The sequence below is a fragment of the Salmo salar genome, chromosome ssa01 (genome assembly GCF_905237065.1).
Source record: "Salmo salar chromosome ssa01, Ssal_v3.1, whole genome shotgun sequence".
Taxonomy (NCBI): domain Eukaryota; kingdom Metazoa; phylum Chordata; class Actinopteri; order Salmoniformes; family Salmonidae; genus Salmo; species Salmo salar.
In genome coordinates this window covers 148,380,562-148,395,450 of record NC_059442.1, presented here as the reverse complement: position 1 = coordinate 148,395,450, position 14,889 = coordinate 148,380,562, and the positions used below count along the sequence as shown (strand labels likewise).

General features: G+C 41.6%; 1 protein-coding gene across 6 annotated transcripts in view; it reads right to left on the bottom strand.

The window, feature by feature from the left end:
- Window positions 1-8,676: 8,676 nt before the first annotated feature.
- The window catches only part of pik3r1 (phosphoinositide-3-kinase, regulatory subunit 1 (alpha)), a 49,223-nt gene continuing 43,010 nt past the window's right edge, over window positions 8,677-14,889 (bottom strand). For all 6 annotated transcript variants that reach the window (XM_014137300.2, XM_014137306.2, XM_014137339.2 and 3 more), the window contains 6 exons: window positions 14,612-14,792; window positions 14,214-14,482; window positions 13,915-14,091; window positions 13,709-13,783; window positions 13,381-13,551; window positions 8,677-12,891 (listed from right to left, as the gene is read on the bottom strand). In XM_014137300.2, coding sequence (XP_013992775.1) covers window positions 12,702-12,891; window positions 13,381-13,551; window positions 13,709-13,783; window positions 13,915-14,091; window positions 14,214-14,482; window positions 14,612-14,792 — 1,063 coding nt within the window. In that variant the 3' untranslated portion in view covers window positions 8,677-12,701. The remainder of the gene's footprint in view (window positions 12,892-13,380; window positions 13,552-13,708; window positions 13,784-13,914; window positions 14,092-14,213; window positions 14,483-14,611; window positions 14,793-14,889) is intronic.

Here is a 14,889-nt window from a genome sequence, read left to right as displayed (position 1 = left end):
AATATTTTCAAGAAAGTACAGTAAAGCCTACATTATATGGCAAAATGTATTCACACACAATTGAGCCACACAGTTACCGCATCTACTGTATGTTCAGAAATGGGGATTAGGGGAAGCTTAAAGTAAGCATTTTTAATTGAAGAAAATTGGTTTACCCTAAATGTTAAAGTGCATATAGTACATAATGGGAGTCCCCTAAGATACTCACTAAGCTATTTAAATCCAATCATTGTATCTTCAGGCATGTTTCAAGCACTTGAATATTTTATTTCCAAAATAATATGTTTCACATTTCTGTTTTTTCATCAGAAATGATTGCTTATGGGTACCTTTGTGTGTGTGTGTGTGTGTAAAATATTACTCTCCTCAGATGTTTAATTCATGGATTTTAGATGTGAATGCTATATATCCACTGTTTAGCTGGAATGGAATGTTTGTATCCTGTATATTTGACTGTGATATGTGGTTGTCTTACATAGCTATCTTAAGATGAATGCACTTAGTGTCGCTTTGGATAAGAGCATATGCTAAATTACTAAAATGTCAAATGTAAATGTTTTATATACAGATGTCATATTACTGTATTTTCTTTCTTCTTTTAATTAAAAATTGATGTCACAAATGTATAATTTGTACAGTTCTTTATTAAAAATGTAGTTATTTGCTACATCCATAATCAAGATGGAGCTGACAGAGATGGCCGCCTCGCTTCACATTCTTAGGAAACTATGCAGTATTTTGTTTTTTTATGTATTATTTCTTACATTGTTACCCCAGGAAATCTTAAGTCTTATTACATACAGCCGGGAAGAACTATTGGATACAGTTGAAGTCGGAAGTTTACATACACTTAGGTTGGAGTTATTAAAACTCGTTTTTCAACCACTCCACAAATTTCTTGTTGACAAACTATAGTTTTGGCAAGTCGGTTAGGACATCTACTTTGTGCATGACACAAGTAATTTTTCCAACAATTGTTTACAGACAGACTATTTCACTTATAACTCACCGTATCACAACATCATTTGAGTCAATTGGAGGTGTACCTGTGGATGTATTTCAAAGCCTACCTTCAAACGCAGTGCCTCTCTGCTAGACATCATGGGAAAATCTAAAGAAATCAGCCAAGACCTCTGAAAAAAATTGTAGATCTCCACAAGTCTGGTTCATCCTTGGGAGCAATTTCCAAATGCCTGAAGATACCACGTTCATCTGTACAAACAATAGTACACAAGTATAAACACTATGGGACCACGCAGCCGTCATACCGCTCAGGAAGGAGACGTGTTCTGTCTCCTAGAGATGAACGTACTTTGGTGCGAAAAGTGCAAATCAATCCCAGAACAACAGCAAAGGACCTTGTGAAGATGCTGGAGGAAACAGGTACAAAAGTATATCCACAGTAAAATTAGTCCTATATCGACATAAACTGAAAGGCCACTCAGCAAGGAAGAAGCCACTGCTCCAAAACCGCCATAAAAAAAGCCTACGGTTTGCAAATGCACATGAGGACAAAGATTGTACTTTTTGGAGAAATGTCCTCTGGTCTGATGAAACAAAAATAGAACTGTTTGGCCATAATGACCATCGTTATGTTTGGAGGAAAAAGGGGGAGGCTTGCAAGCCGAAGAACACCAACCCAACCATGAAGCACATGGGTGGCAGCATCATGTTGTGGGGGTGCTTTGCTGCAGGAGGGTCTGGTGCACTTCACAAAACAGATGGCATCATGAGAAGGGAAATGATTTGGATATATTGAAGCAACATCTCAAGACATCAGGACATCAGTCAGGAAGTTAAAGCTTGGTCGCAAATGGGTCTTCCAAATGGACAATGACCCAAAGCATACTTCCAAACTTGTGGCAAAATGGCTTAAGGATAACAAAGTCAAGGTATTGGAGTGGCCATCACAATGTCCTGACCTCACATAAAATGTCAGGAATTGTGAAAAACAGAGTTTAAATGTATTTGGCTAAGGTGTATGTAAGCTTCCGACTTCAACTGTATAAGAGCAACATCAACTTACCAAAATTACGACCAGGAATACGACTTTCCCGAAGCAGATCCTCTCTTCGGACCACCACCCAGAACAATGGATCTAATCCCAGCAGCTGACCGAAAACAACGGCGATGCAGAAGGGGCAGACAGAGCGGTCTTCTGGTCAGGCTTTGTAAATGGGCACATCGCTCACGACTCCATCTTGCTCGTGCCGGCTTATAGGCAGAAACTTAAACAGGATGTACCAGTGACGAGATCCATTCAATGCTGGACTGACCAGTCGGAAGCCACACTCCAAGATTGTTTTGATCACGCGGACTGGAATATGTTCCAGTCAGCCTCAGAGAACGACATTGATCTATACACTGACTCAGTGAGTGCGTTTATAAAGAAGTGCATTGGAGATGTTGTACCCACTGGGACTATTAAAACCTACCCTAACCAGAAACCGTGGATGGATGGCGGCAATCGCGAAAAACAAAGCGCGATCCACCGCATTTAACCATGGAAAGAGGTCTTGCGATATGGCTGAATATAAACAGTGTAGATATTCCCTCTGCAAGGCATTCAAACGAGCGAAATGCCGGTACAGGGACAAGGTGGAGTCGCAATTCAACGGCTCAGACACGAGACGTATGTGGCAGGGTCTACAGGAAATCACAGACTACAAAAACAGCCATAATCACGGATACCAACGTCACGCTTCCAGACAAACTAAACACCTTCTTTGCCCGCTTTGAGGATAATACAGTCTTGGCCAAAAGTTTTGAGAATGACACAAATATTAATTTTCACAGTCTGCTGCCTCAGTTTGTATGATGAGAATTTGCATATACTCCAGAATGTTATGAAGAGTGATCAGATGAATTGCAAAGTCCCTCTTTGCCATGCAAATTAACTGAATTCCACAAAAACATTTCCACTGCATTTCAGCCCTGCCACAAAAGTACCAGCTGACATCATGTCAGGGATTACCTTGTTAACACAGGTGTGAGTGTTGACGAGGACAAGGCTGGAGATCACTCTGTCATGCTGATTGAGTTCAAATAACAGACTGGAAGCTTCAAAAGGAGGGTGGTGCTTGGAATCATTGGTCTTCCTCTGTCAATGATGGTTACCTGCAAGGAAACACGTGCCATCATCATTGCTTTGCACAAAAAGGGCTTCACAGGCAAGGATATTCCTACCAGTAAGATTGCACCTAAATCATCAAGAACTTCAAGGAGAGCGGTTCAGTTGTTGTGAAGAAGGCTTCAGGGCACTGAAGAAAGTCCAGCAAGCATCAGGACCGTCTCCTAAAGTTGATTCAGCTGTGGGATCGGGGCACCACCAGTACAGAGCTTGCTCAGGAATGGCAGCAGGCAGGTGTGAGTGCATCTGCATGCACAGTGAGGCAAAGACTTTTGGAGGATGGCCTGGTGTCAAGATGCGCAGCAAAGAAGCCACTTCTCTCCAGGAAAAACATCAGGGACAGACTGATATTCTGCAAAAGGTACAGGAATCGGACTGGGGTAAAGTCATTTTCTCTTTGGGGCATCCGGAAAAAAGCTTGTCCAAAGAAGACAAGGTGAGCGCTACCATCAGTCTTGTGTCATGCCAACAGTAAAGCATCCTGAGACCATTCATGTGTGGGGTTGCTTCTCAGCCAAGAGAGTGGGCTCACTCATAATTTTTCCTAAGAACATAGCCATGAATAAAGAATGGTACCAACACATCCTCCGAGAGCAACGTCTCCCAAACATCCAGAAACAGTTTGGTGACGAACAATGCCTTTTCCAGCATGATGGAGCACCTTGCCATAAGGCTAAGTGGCTCGGGGAACAAAACATTGATATTTTGGGTCCATGGCCAGGAAACTCTCCAGACCTTAATCCCATTGAAAACTTGTGGTCAATCCTAAAGAGGCGGTTGGACAAACAAAAACCCACAAATTCTTACGAACTCCAAGCATTGATTATGCAAGAATGGGCTGCCATCAGTCAGGATGTGGCCCATAAGTTAATTGACAGCATGCCAGGGCGGATTGCAGAGGTCTTGAAAAAGAAGGGTCAACACTGCAACTATTGACTCTTTGCATCAACTTCATGTAATTGTAAATAAAAGCATTTGACACTTATGAAATGCTTATAATTATACTTCAGTATTCCATAGTAACATCTGACAAAATATCTAAAGACACTGAGGCAGCAGACTTTGTGAAAATGAATATTTGTGTCATTCTCCAAACTTTTGGCCACGACTGTACTGTGCCACCGTCGCTAACAAAGTCTGCGCCCCCCCCTCCTTCTCAGTGGCTGACGTGAGTAAAACATTTAAACATGTTAAGGCTGCTGGCCCAGACGGCATCCCTAGCCGCGTCCTCAGAGCATGCGCAGACCAGCTGGCTGGTGTGTGTACGGACATATTTAATCGCTCCCTATCCCAGTCTGTTGTCCCCTGATGCTTACCATTGTTCCTGTACCCAAGAAGGCAAAGATAACTGTACTAAATGTCTACAACCCCCTAGCACTCACTTCTGTCATCATGAAGTGCTTTGAGAGGCTAGTCAAGGATCATACCACCACCACCTTACCAGACACCCTAGACCCACTTCAGTTTGCATACCGCCCCCACAGGTCCACAGATGACACAAGGTTGGAAACAGCATCTCCACTTCACTGACCCTCAACACTGGGACCCCACAAGGGTGTGTGCTCAGCACTCTCCTGTACTCCCTGTTCACCCACGACTGTATAGCCATGCACGCCTCCAACTCAATCATCAAGTTTGCAGACGACACAAAAGTAGTGGGCTTGATTACCAACAACGATGAGACAGCCTACAGGGAGGAGGTGAGGGCACTCGGAGTGTGGTGTCAGGATAACAACCTCTCACTCAATGTCAACAAAACAAAGGAGATGATCGTGGACTTCAAGAAACAGCAGAGGGAGCACCCCCCTATCCACATTGAAGGGTCAGCAGTGGAGAAGGTGGAAAGTTTTAAGTTCCTGGGCGTACACATCACAGACAAACTGAAATGGTCCACCCACACAGACATTGTGGTGAAGGCGCAACAGTGCCTCTTCAACCTCAGGAGGCTGAAGAAATGTGGCTTCTATCTCAAGGCCATCAGACTGCTAAAGAGCAATCACTAACTCAGAGAGGCTGCTGCCAACATTGAGACCCGATCACTGGACACTTTAATAAATGGATTACTAGTCACTTTAAACAATGCCACTCTAAATAATGCCACTTTAATAATGTCTACATATTTTACATTTCTCATATCACATGTATATAGTGTATTCTACACCTGCATTGCTTGCTGTTTGGGGTTTTAGGCTGGGTTTCTGTACAGCACTTTGAGATATCAGCTGATGTAAGAAGGGCTATATAAATAAAGTTGATTTGATTTGATTTATTGAGACCCAATCACTGGACACTTTAATAAATGGATCACTAGTCACTTTAAACAATGTCACTTTAAATAATGCCACTTTAATAATGTTTACATATCTTACATTACTCATATCACATGTATATACTGTATTTTATCTACTGCACCTTGCCTATGTTGCTCGGCCATTGCTCATCCATATATTTATATGTACATATTCTCATTCACCCCTTTAGATTTGTGTGTATTAGGTAGTTGTTGGGAATTGTTAGATTATTTGTTAGATATTACTGCACTGTTGAAACTAGAAGCACAAGCATTTTGCTACACGCATTAACATCTGTGTATGTGACCAATACAATTTGATTTGATTTGACTGTGTAAAACCTAGTACTACTTATTTCTCTGAGAGTGAGGCGGATATATAGTATTTTGCAAAAAAACATGATTATTTGTCTCTGAAATGAAACCATCAATGTAAACAAATACAGGTCTGTCATTGAACAACCCCATGCCATGATTAGATAGTGGGGGAAAAACACACCAAATGAAACTGGAATGGAATTACATTTTTCACTTACTCTCAAACCGTCCTTGTTTTATTTTTTTAATTTAACAAGGCAAGCCAGTTAAGAACAAATTCTTATTTACAATGACAGCCTACCAGGGAACAGTGGGTTTAACTGCCTTGTTCAGGGGCAGAATGACAGATTTGTTTTACCATGTCAGCTCGGGGATTCAATCCAGCAAGCTTTCGGTTACTGGTCCAACACTCTAACCACTAGGCTACCAGCTGCTCAGCCATAGCATATGATTAGCATATGAATGAGTATGATATGAGTATGACTCTTTCCATGATGAGTATGCTCAGGTGCATGCTTTAGTTTTCACTAAATACTAATTTAAATCAGGGCTGGCATTAGATGGATGTGATAGAAGAGCATCCTGTTGAGACATTCATCTGACAGAACTTTTAAAATGGAAATCCAAACACTGAGATTAAAACACCTCTGTTAAATTGGAATGGGCCTACAACAGTTTTTTCCCCTACTATGAGTGTGTGTGCATGCACGTGCACTTCCTTGACTCAAAACATGTACCACATCCGCCAACAGTACATACCAACCACAATCAAAACCCATAAAATCGCATCCCATCTCATTACAACTAAGTACCTCAAAACATTTCACATGGGCCCACATCTCCTCTCTTTTTAACATGTACGTCATAATACAAATCATTAAATGCGGCTGACCTCTGCTGGCCTCATTTATAAGCTTAACCATTGTAAATCTCTGTCCTGAAAATGTCTCTGCAGATTAAGCCCATTAATCAGAGATGTGGAGCAGAGGAGACCATTAATGTCATCATCTGTGATCTAACGCCAGCAGAATCCACCTAAGCAGCGTTATTACCCAGGGCCCAGCTGGGCGAGAGTGTTGCTTCGCTGCAATGTCCTTTTCTGCACTACATTTATGACCGTATATAGGCTACTGTATGAGACTCTTATTCAGGTGTTTCAATGTGAACTGTAAGACTCGCTGGTAGATCTCAACTGCAAGACCAGGGTTGGAGACCCCCAACCTCAGCTCTAACCAGCCTTCATACACCTAGTGCAGATCGAACTAATGGTGGCACAAACATTATGAACAATGGGTTAGAGTTGTTCATGTAGGCAAATGTGTTTAGAACACCAATTTGAATTCAAGATGGGAAACTGCCTTGAACTTGTTAAGGCCTTTCACTAATGGACACTCCCCCTTAGCTGTCTCATTCGGTTTAACTTTGATGCCATAATAGCTTTGTGCATCGAGGTATCTTGGAGTTAGGAGTAGAACTAACATTTATAAGATTCCTTAATCAAAATGCTAATTTTTAAAAATATTATTTCAGTATTATGAATAGTTTATGATTTACTACTTAAAGAAGCTGTGACTAAATGCAGGCATAATCTAGTTTACTTCGGTCATGTTTTAAGATGAGCACTACATTTTACTATGGAAACATTTGGTCTATATATTTATTCGTATGTGTGAAAAAGATGCAGTCCGCTGAGGTGTGGCTTGTACTCAGCTCGAGTACAAGTCGAGAGGTTAAGGTCATGTGCTCTGTGGTTTTACATTTTCCGTTTCCCATGCTGACGCAAACAGTAAACACAGTGGTTGTCAGAGGATACGCTTGATCAACCTCATCTATATCCTACATCTCGTAGCTACATCTGCATTCTGGCACTTTAGTTGAGAGGAAGTGCTAGAAGGTGATCGAATTCTAACGAAATACATTTCCGCATGTTTTAAAACTGAACATTCTAGAATTTCCCATCCTGGTGGTTCTAAATGCAGACTAAGGACACTGTAATGATGGGCAGGAGGGTGGTTAGTGTTTGCAATTCAAGGAACTGCAATGGGAAGAATCCAGTCTATATTTACTTTTGGTCTGCATTGCTCAAATGATCTCCCTCTCTCACACTCCCGCTCTCTGCAGATGATCACTCGAGTTTGCTGGGATGGCCATAACCTCCAGTGAACTATGTGCCTTTTGAGCTGGAGCAATGTAACATAACCTAGGACAAAGACTCATTGCTCCCAGTCAGTCAGGTCTGGTATGGCCTGCTGGCACGCCACTGGATGTCTTTGAAACACTTAAAACATGTTAAAAGACTGTGATAAACTTGTTACACACAATGGTGGATGGCAGCCAATCCCTACTGGGTTGCTGCTTAAGATTTCACTGTGGATGGAACCAGTAGTTTGTATGAAGTGGTGACAAGACTGTTTTGGTGGGTCAAGGCATTAAATAAGTTAAGTAACCACAGCCTGGTTAAGGAACACTGTGCTTACTGTGGTACTGTGCATGACAAAGAATAATGCTAAAATAAAGTCAAATCTGATAAAGTGACCCATTTCATTTAATACAATGATATCATTAACATCCTGTATCTGCAAGAAGAAATGAATTGGTGAAATGTAGGAACTGAAAGACCATTCTAGAATTAAGTGACAGAATAGCTAAAACCACATACGCCTCTATAAATTCAGTCACAATGTGAATGTTCTCAGAGGGAACAACGCGTTCAGATGCTCTCGGTTTTCTTATTACTGGTGACATCAATGCTGTGCCATCATGCCATACCCAGAATTTGCATAACCTAAAAAGGAAAAAAAAGACACCCAACACAGAGTTCTGCAACTGAAAAGGAGCATTCAGTCTTTTTTCCTTTGAAGTCATCTAGTTGGACTTTTCAGCTGCTATGGATCCATAGATGTCATAATATTCTGGTAAAATGAGCAATTTACTTAAATTGTTTCTTAAACATTTTTATTTCATTTTAACAAAGCCTAATACAGGTTTGAAGCAAAACTGGGGAACACTGGTAAATCTCAATCTCAACATTTCTGTCACAGTCACCTGAAGTCATACAGTCATTGAGGGTTAAGATAAAATAGAACACAGAGCGTAGAGAGATGACACTTTGGACAAAAGTGACACAAACAAGACCATGGCCACAGAACCTGAGATCAAACTACAATTATACAAAACTTGAAAAGGTATTGTATAGTACAATGGGTATTTATCCCAGAGGTGACATAGTAGCTTGAATCCAAACTTGCTTTGTTTTAACTGGTTCTGTAGTTATTGGCCTTGAGTGAACCAATGTGAGTAAAGCAAAAGAAAAACAGTTAACGACAATTCATCTTAAAAAGAGTAGTTCAATATTTTACAACTTGGATGTTAGATGGTTCCTCATGCTGAAAGTAGCCTATTGGCAATGAGAAACTGTAATCCATGGTTCAGTTCTATAAACAACCACTAAAAAGCTAACAATCAATGAAAGTGATGTGAGCATGTTTAAAAAAAAAAAAATCAAAATAACCTGAAATCAATTCAAATCAAATCCACATTTGGTTTGATGTTACTTAAAGGTCATTTGGCCATTACATTTTTGTTGTTATGGCCAATAGACTACTTTCAGGGAGAGGAACCGTCTAACATAAAGTTGTAAAATAGTGAACTACTCCTTTAAAATGTGTAAAAAGGAAAATTCTACATATTAACCGTTTTGGTCATACACTGACGCAAGACTGCTAGGCAGGGTGACAGCATCTCGTAAACACTGCACAGACTATTTTGCTCACGCTTCGTCATAAACCACTCCCATGGGGGCTCACAAAGGTAATGTGTCATGCATGAAATGAAATGTATTGCTGTAAATAGGAATGGGGATTTGAAATAGCTATTGACTCTTGACCAATCAGAATGACGCACATCCACATTGCAGAGCTAAACAGTGGACATGCTGCTTTCCACTAGATGTTGGAACATTGCTGCGTGGACTTGCTTCCATTCAGCCACAAGTACATTTGTGAGGTCGGAAAATGATGTTGGGCGATTAGGCCTGGCTCGCAGTCGGCGTTCCAATTCAACCCAAAGGTGTTCGATGGGGTTGAGGTCAGGGCTCTATGCAGGCCAGTCAAGTTCTTCCACACCAATCTCAACAAACCATTTCTGTAGGGACCTCGATTTGTGCACGGGGGTACCGTCATGCTGAAACAGGAAACGGTCTTCCCCAAACTGTTGCCACAAAGTTGGAAACACAGAATTGTCTAGAATAGCATTACGATTTGCATTCATTGGAACTATGGGGCCTAGCCCAAAGCATGAAAAACAGCCCCAGACCATTATTCCTCCTCCACCAAACTTTACAGTTGGTATTATGCATTGGGGCAGGTAGCGTTCTCCTGGCATCCGCCAATACCAGATTAGGCAGTCGGACTGCCAGATGGTGAAGTGCGATTCATCACTCAAGAAAATGCGTTTCCATTGATCCAATAGCGGTGAGCTTTACACCACTCCAGCCGACGCTTGGCATTGCGCATGGTGATCTTAGGCTTGTGTGCGGCAGCTCGGCCAAGGAAACCCATTTCATGAAGCTCCCAAAAAAAGTTATTGTAATGACGTTGCTTCCAGAGTCAGTTTGGCACTCGGTAGTGAGTGTTGCAACTTAGGACAGACGATTTATACGTGGTAAGCGCTTCAGAACTCGGCGGTCCCGTTCTGTGTGCTTGTGTGGCCTACCAATTCGCGGCTGAGGCATTGTTGCTCCTAGATGTTTCCACCTCACAATAACAGCACTTACAGTTGAATGGGGCAGCTCTAGCAGGGAAGAAATTTGACTGACTTGTTGGAAAGGTGGCATTCTGACGGTGCCACGTTGAAAGTCACTGAGCTCTTCAGTAAGGCCATTCTACTGCCCATGTTTGTCTATGGAGATTGCATGGCTGTATGCTCCATTTTAATGTTATTTTATTGACTGGGCTTGGATGGTAAGTCTTTAGCTGATAGTCTAAAGTTGAACATAATATTTTATAATTCAAATAAAATCTATTTATCGACAAAAGTTACTATGTTTATCATTCTGGGGACATAACGGAGCTAAAAAGAAATGTATCAAGATTATTTTTTTTGTTAGGTCATACAATATCTATCAATGTGAATTTCCATTGATACATGTTTATTTACAGTGTAGTACAGATTAAAATCCTAATTAACACTCATGGACATTTGAATTTTTGAATAAAGGGGTGAAAAATCTAAAACTGCAGCAGTGACACTAAATGTTTACTAGAGGGTTGCAGCAAAATGTTGGTACTTTCTCCAAGTAACAGAACCACTATGTATTGGCAGAAAAAGTCGTAAGATAATAAGCAATCATTATTCGAAATGAGTTGATCCACCCCTTTAAAACACTCAACAGATTTTCTGATACAGAAAAAAATACTATAGGGACAAAGCATACGGGAAGATCAAATGTCTCCCAATTTATACTTTTAATAACAATTTTCGTCATTTAAAAACACAGATTTGCTTTGATCTCCTTGTGAAGGGGAAAGGTTATATAACAAAATAAATCTATACTGTTGTTTCCATGGAGATGGTTGAAAAGTTGAGTACAACATGCACCATTACGATTGCAGTAATCAACAAATATTCCCATTATTCCATGCTAAGAGAGTGCTCATACTTAAGAGTCATAGGCTACGTCTCAAACGGCACCCTAGTCCCCGTATCCTATAAGGAATAGGCTGCCACTTTGGATGCTACCATTGTTTGTTTTTCGACTAAGATGTAGAACATGTGGCTCTGTTAGAAATATTTATTGTGACTGAAGCAGCTGTCAAATACTCAAAAGGCTCTCAGCCTGAGAAGAACATCAGTTTGAAGCAACAAAAAAAAGTACTAATTAAACACTCATATTTTATCAGTTGCTGATAAAAATTTGTAATAAAGTATGTTACTATTATTTAATTTCTTAAAAAATATGAAGCAGTTTTTATCTTGGCATTTTGACACAAAATATCCTCTTGGATATTTACATGGGAAAAATACACTTTTTCAAGCAATAAAAACAAGCTTATATTATGGGTTTGCAACAGAATAAAAACAACTTTGCAGAAATAAGGTAGACACAGAATTGCATAGCATATTAGGATGAAAATGAACTGAGCTTTTTTGGTATGGTAGGTTTTCATCGCTTTGTACTGACATTCTCCTCTGTATATATACATAATTAAGTATTTCCATTTCAAGTCCGTTCATATTTTCACTCATCCACAGTAGAGAACAGTTGAGTCTCTGCACTGGTAAGCAAGGGAAAAATCCGGAATTCTTGCCACCTTGTCATCTCCTTTGCTCCTTTGATTCAACAAGTCCGTAGGAGCCTTTTTCAATAAAACGATTATACTTTGTCAAAAGTGCCATTTTGCTACATTTATCAGTTGATCCACGGTCTGTCACTGAACACTTAAACACACAGGTGTGTTAGACACCCCCAACACCTTTCAGATACTGTGAGTTTTGGTCAGAAGGACGCACACACAAACTCTCAAACACTCTCAGACACATACACACAGTAAAAACAAATGGGGAAAAGAGGAGGAGGAACGGTAGGGGGAAAAAATGATGCACTCGAGTTTTATCTCCGTTTTGACATTCCAGCTGGTAAAGCTTTGAAAGAACAAGCACCATTAGGAAAAGGCCTCCAATGTCCTCCACTCAGGGAGAGAGTTCAGCAGTTTCGCCTTGACTCTGTGCTCCCACAATAAGCACGAGAGTAACAAGACTACATTCAGGCTCTCGCCACTGCTCATAGTCAGTTCAGTCACTGAAATGTTTTCAGGCTTCGTTTTGCGGTTGTCTTTAGTCCTTTCCTCTCTTGTGGATAAAAAGTATGTATGTTAGTAGGCAAGACACATCCTAGCTTTTTAAAATCCTTGAGGACAAAGTCTGAGTAGACGTTTCTGTCCGACTGAATGGCCGGTAGGGTCCTCACCGCCTCTGCTGTGCGTAGACGGGGTGCGCTAGTGTCACATTCAGAGAGTCATTGTGCTGGACCAGTGACGTGTGCTGGTAGTGGAGGACCAGTTCTTTGAGCGAGCTGTACAGGTTGTAAGGCTCAGCGAAGCCAAACCCCGAGGGCGTCTTGTTGATGACACAGTGCTTCACTTCACCTTCCACCCTGGAGAGGAGAGAGAGAAATGTCAAGTCATGTCCTGTTAGGTCAGGGTTGTACATTTTTGTTACAGCCCAGCCCTACGGCACACCTGATTCTACGACTCGACAAACCATCAAGCCCTTGGTCAAGTGAGGTTCTACCCTACACTAAACTAGTCCACGGTTGAGCTGCAATGTCTACACTGAATGCTACACCAGTCTACAGTGTCTGATGCGTGTTTGCAGTGCCAACGTTGATGTACTGAACAGTGTAGAAGCAGATAGCTGGAATACAGGTTGAGGTAAACAGAAACTGAGTAAAGCAGCACAGTCCCAACCTTCAAGGGAACACATAACACCTGTACCCAAACGGTCTCTGAACTGTGTTTGCAGTAGTTCTTAGGTAAATTATGTCAGTAACCAAAGCAGGTAATGTCAGTTCTGGATGAGGTAGATGTGTACACAAATGTACTATAACGAGCAAGTAGAATGAGTACAAGGTCTTTATACGTACACAACACTGCAGGCGTAGCACCCTGCCTTGCTGCTGTCTCGAACCAGGAATGTTCCGTCCCTCTTCCCCCGGAGGAGGGCCTCAGCCTGCAGCCGGTTGATGTTGCCCAGCTTCCAGGAGCGCTCGTCGTGGTGGGGAAGGTCCTCATCGTCATCCACCATAGAGTATTGACTGGAGAACACAGATGGACGAAGAGAGGGAGTTAGATAATTCAAGTTTGATATTGAATGTTTCTACCCCATTTAAAAATGGTGCAATGTGATTCCCTTTTGTCAACTTTAGATACCAGGAACATAAAAAGGATGGAAGGTCAGTCTAGAATACTCACTCTTCTGTGTTCTCGTTTCTGATGTCTAGCCACTCGTTGAGCTTCTTCTGCCTGACTCCCTTCTGGGTCAACCACCTGGAACACAAGAACCATGACAACACCGATTAGAGACCGGAAGTAGGGAGACCTTTACCAGATGTTCCCTCACCAGAACAAAGTTAATTGAATTTATTTGAGACTAGGAGGTGGATAGAGATTATACTTACGTGAGGTACTGATCCCTGGTCTTGCGGAGCTGGATGAGGTCGGGTTTGATGCTGTTCATACGTTTGTCGATCTCTCGGTAGTCAGCAGCCTGCTTCTTTAAGTCCTCCTCCAGACGCCGCTTGCTGTCCACGATCTCACTGATACGAGACTTCAGCTTCTCATAGTTGCCCATGATCCTGAGAAAAACAATAATTCACATAGTTAAGAGACATGAAGAAATTGATCAGTTAAGAAAATGTTACTGTCCAAATTCAACCTTTTTATAATTTTTTGGGGGGGTCTAGATCCAAGTCCTTACCTCTGGATCTCCTTGTCATTGCCTTCCCTCCTGAACTTCTCAATGTACTCCTTGCTGTACCGCTCTTGCGTTTGGCACTGCTCCTCGAATATCTTGATGGTTTCATTGAAGGCTTCGATCGCTGTCCTTTTCATTTGGATTTCCTGGGACGTCCTGGTGTACTCCTCGTAGAGTCGGTCGTACTCTCGATTCTTCTCCTGGTACTGCTGATGGTACTCATGGAGCTTCTTCCCCACAGCCTCGATATTGTCCTCCTTCACCACTTGATCCTGAGGAGGAAAGGAGAAGAAATGGATCGAAACTTCAGATTGATGATGAACTTGCAAAGACCTTTTATCTAAGATGTATTGTATGAAAAGTCCTAAACAAATATAGTTGATGATTATGCTGATGGTTACCTGCTGGTGTTTGGAGACGGGAAACTGCAGCTTCACGTCTAGCTTGGGGTTGTACTGGGCCAGGGACTCATTACGGTAGTGGTTGATGAGCTCCACCACCGAGTTGAAGGTCAGGGGGTCAGAGAAGCCGTATTTCCCATCCCGGTGAAATATCTTGATCAGCTTATTGTTACCCCCTTTTCTGAAGGTGGAAACCAATAGAGAACCAATTAAAAACTAAATATTCAACAAACACTTGTTATCAAGAAAAGTGAGAAGTATTTAAGAGGAAGGGAATG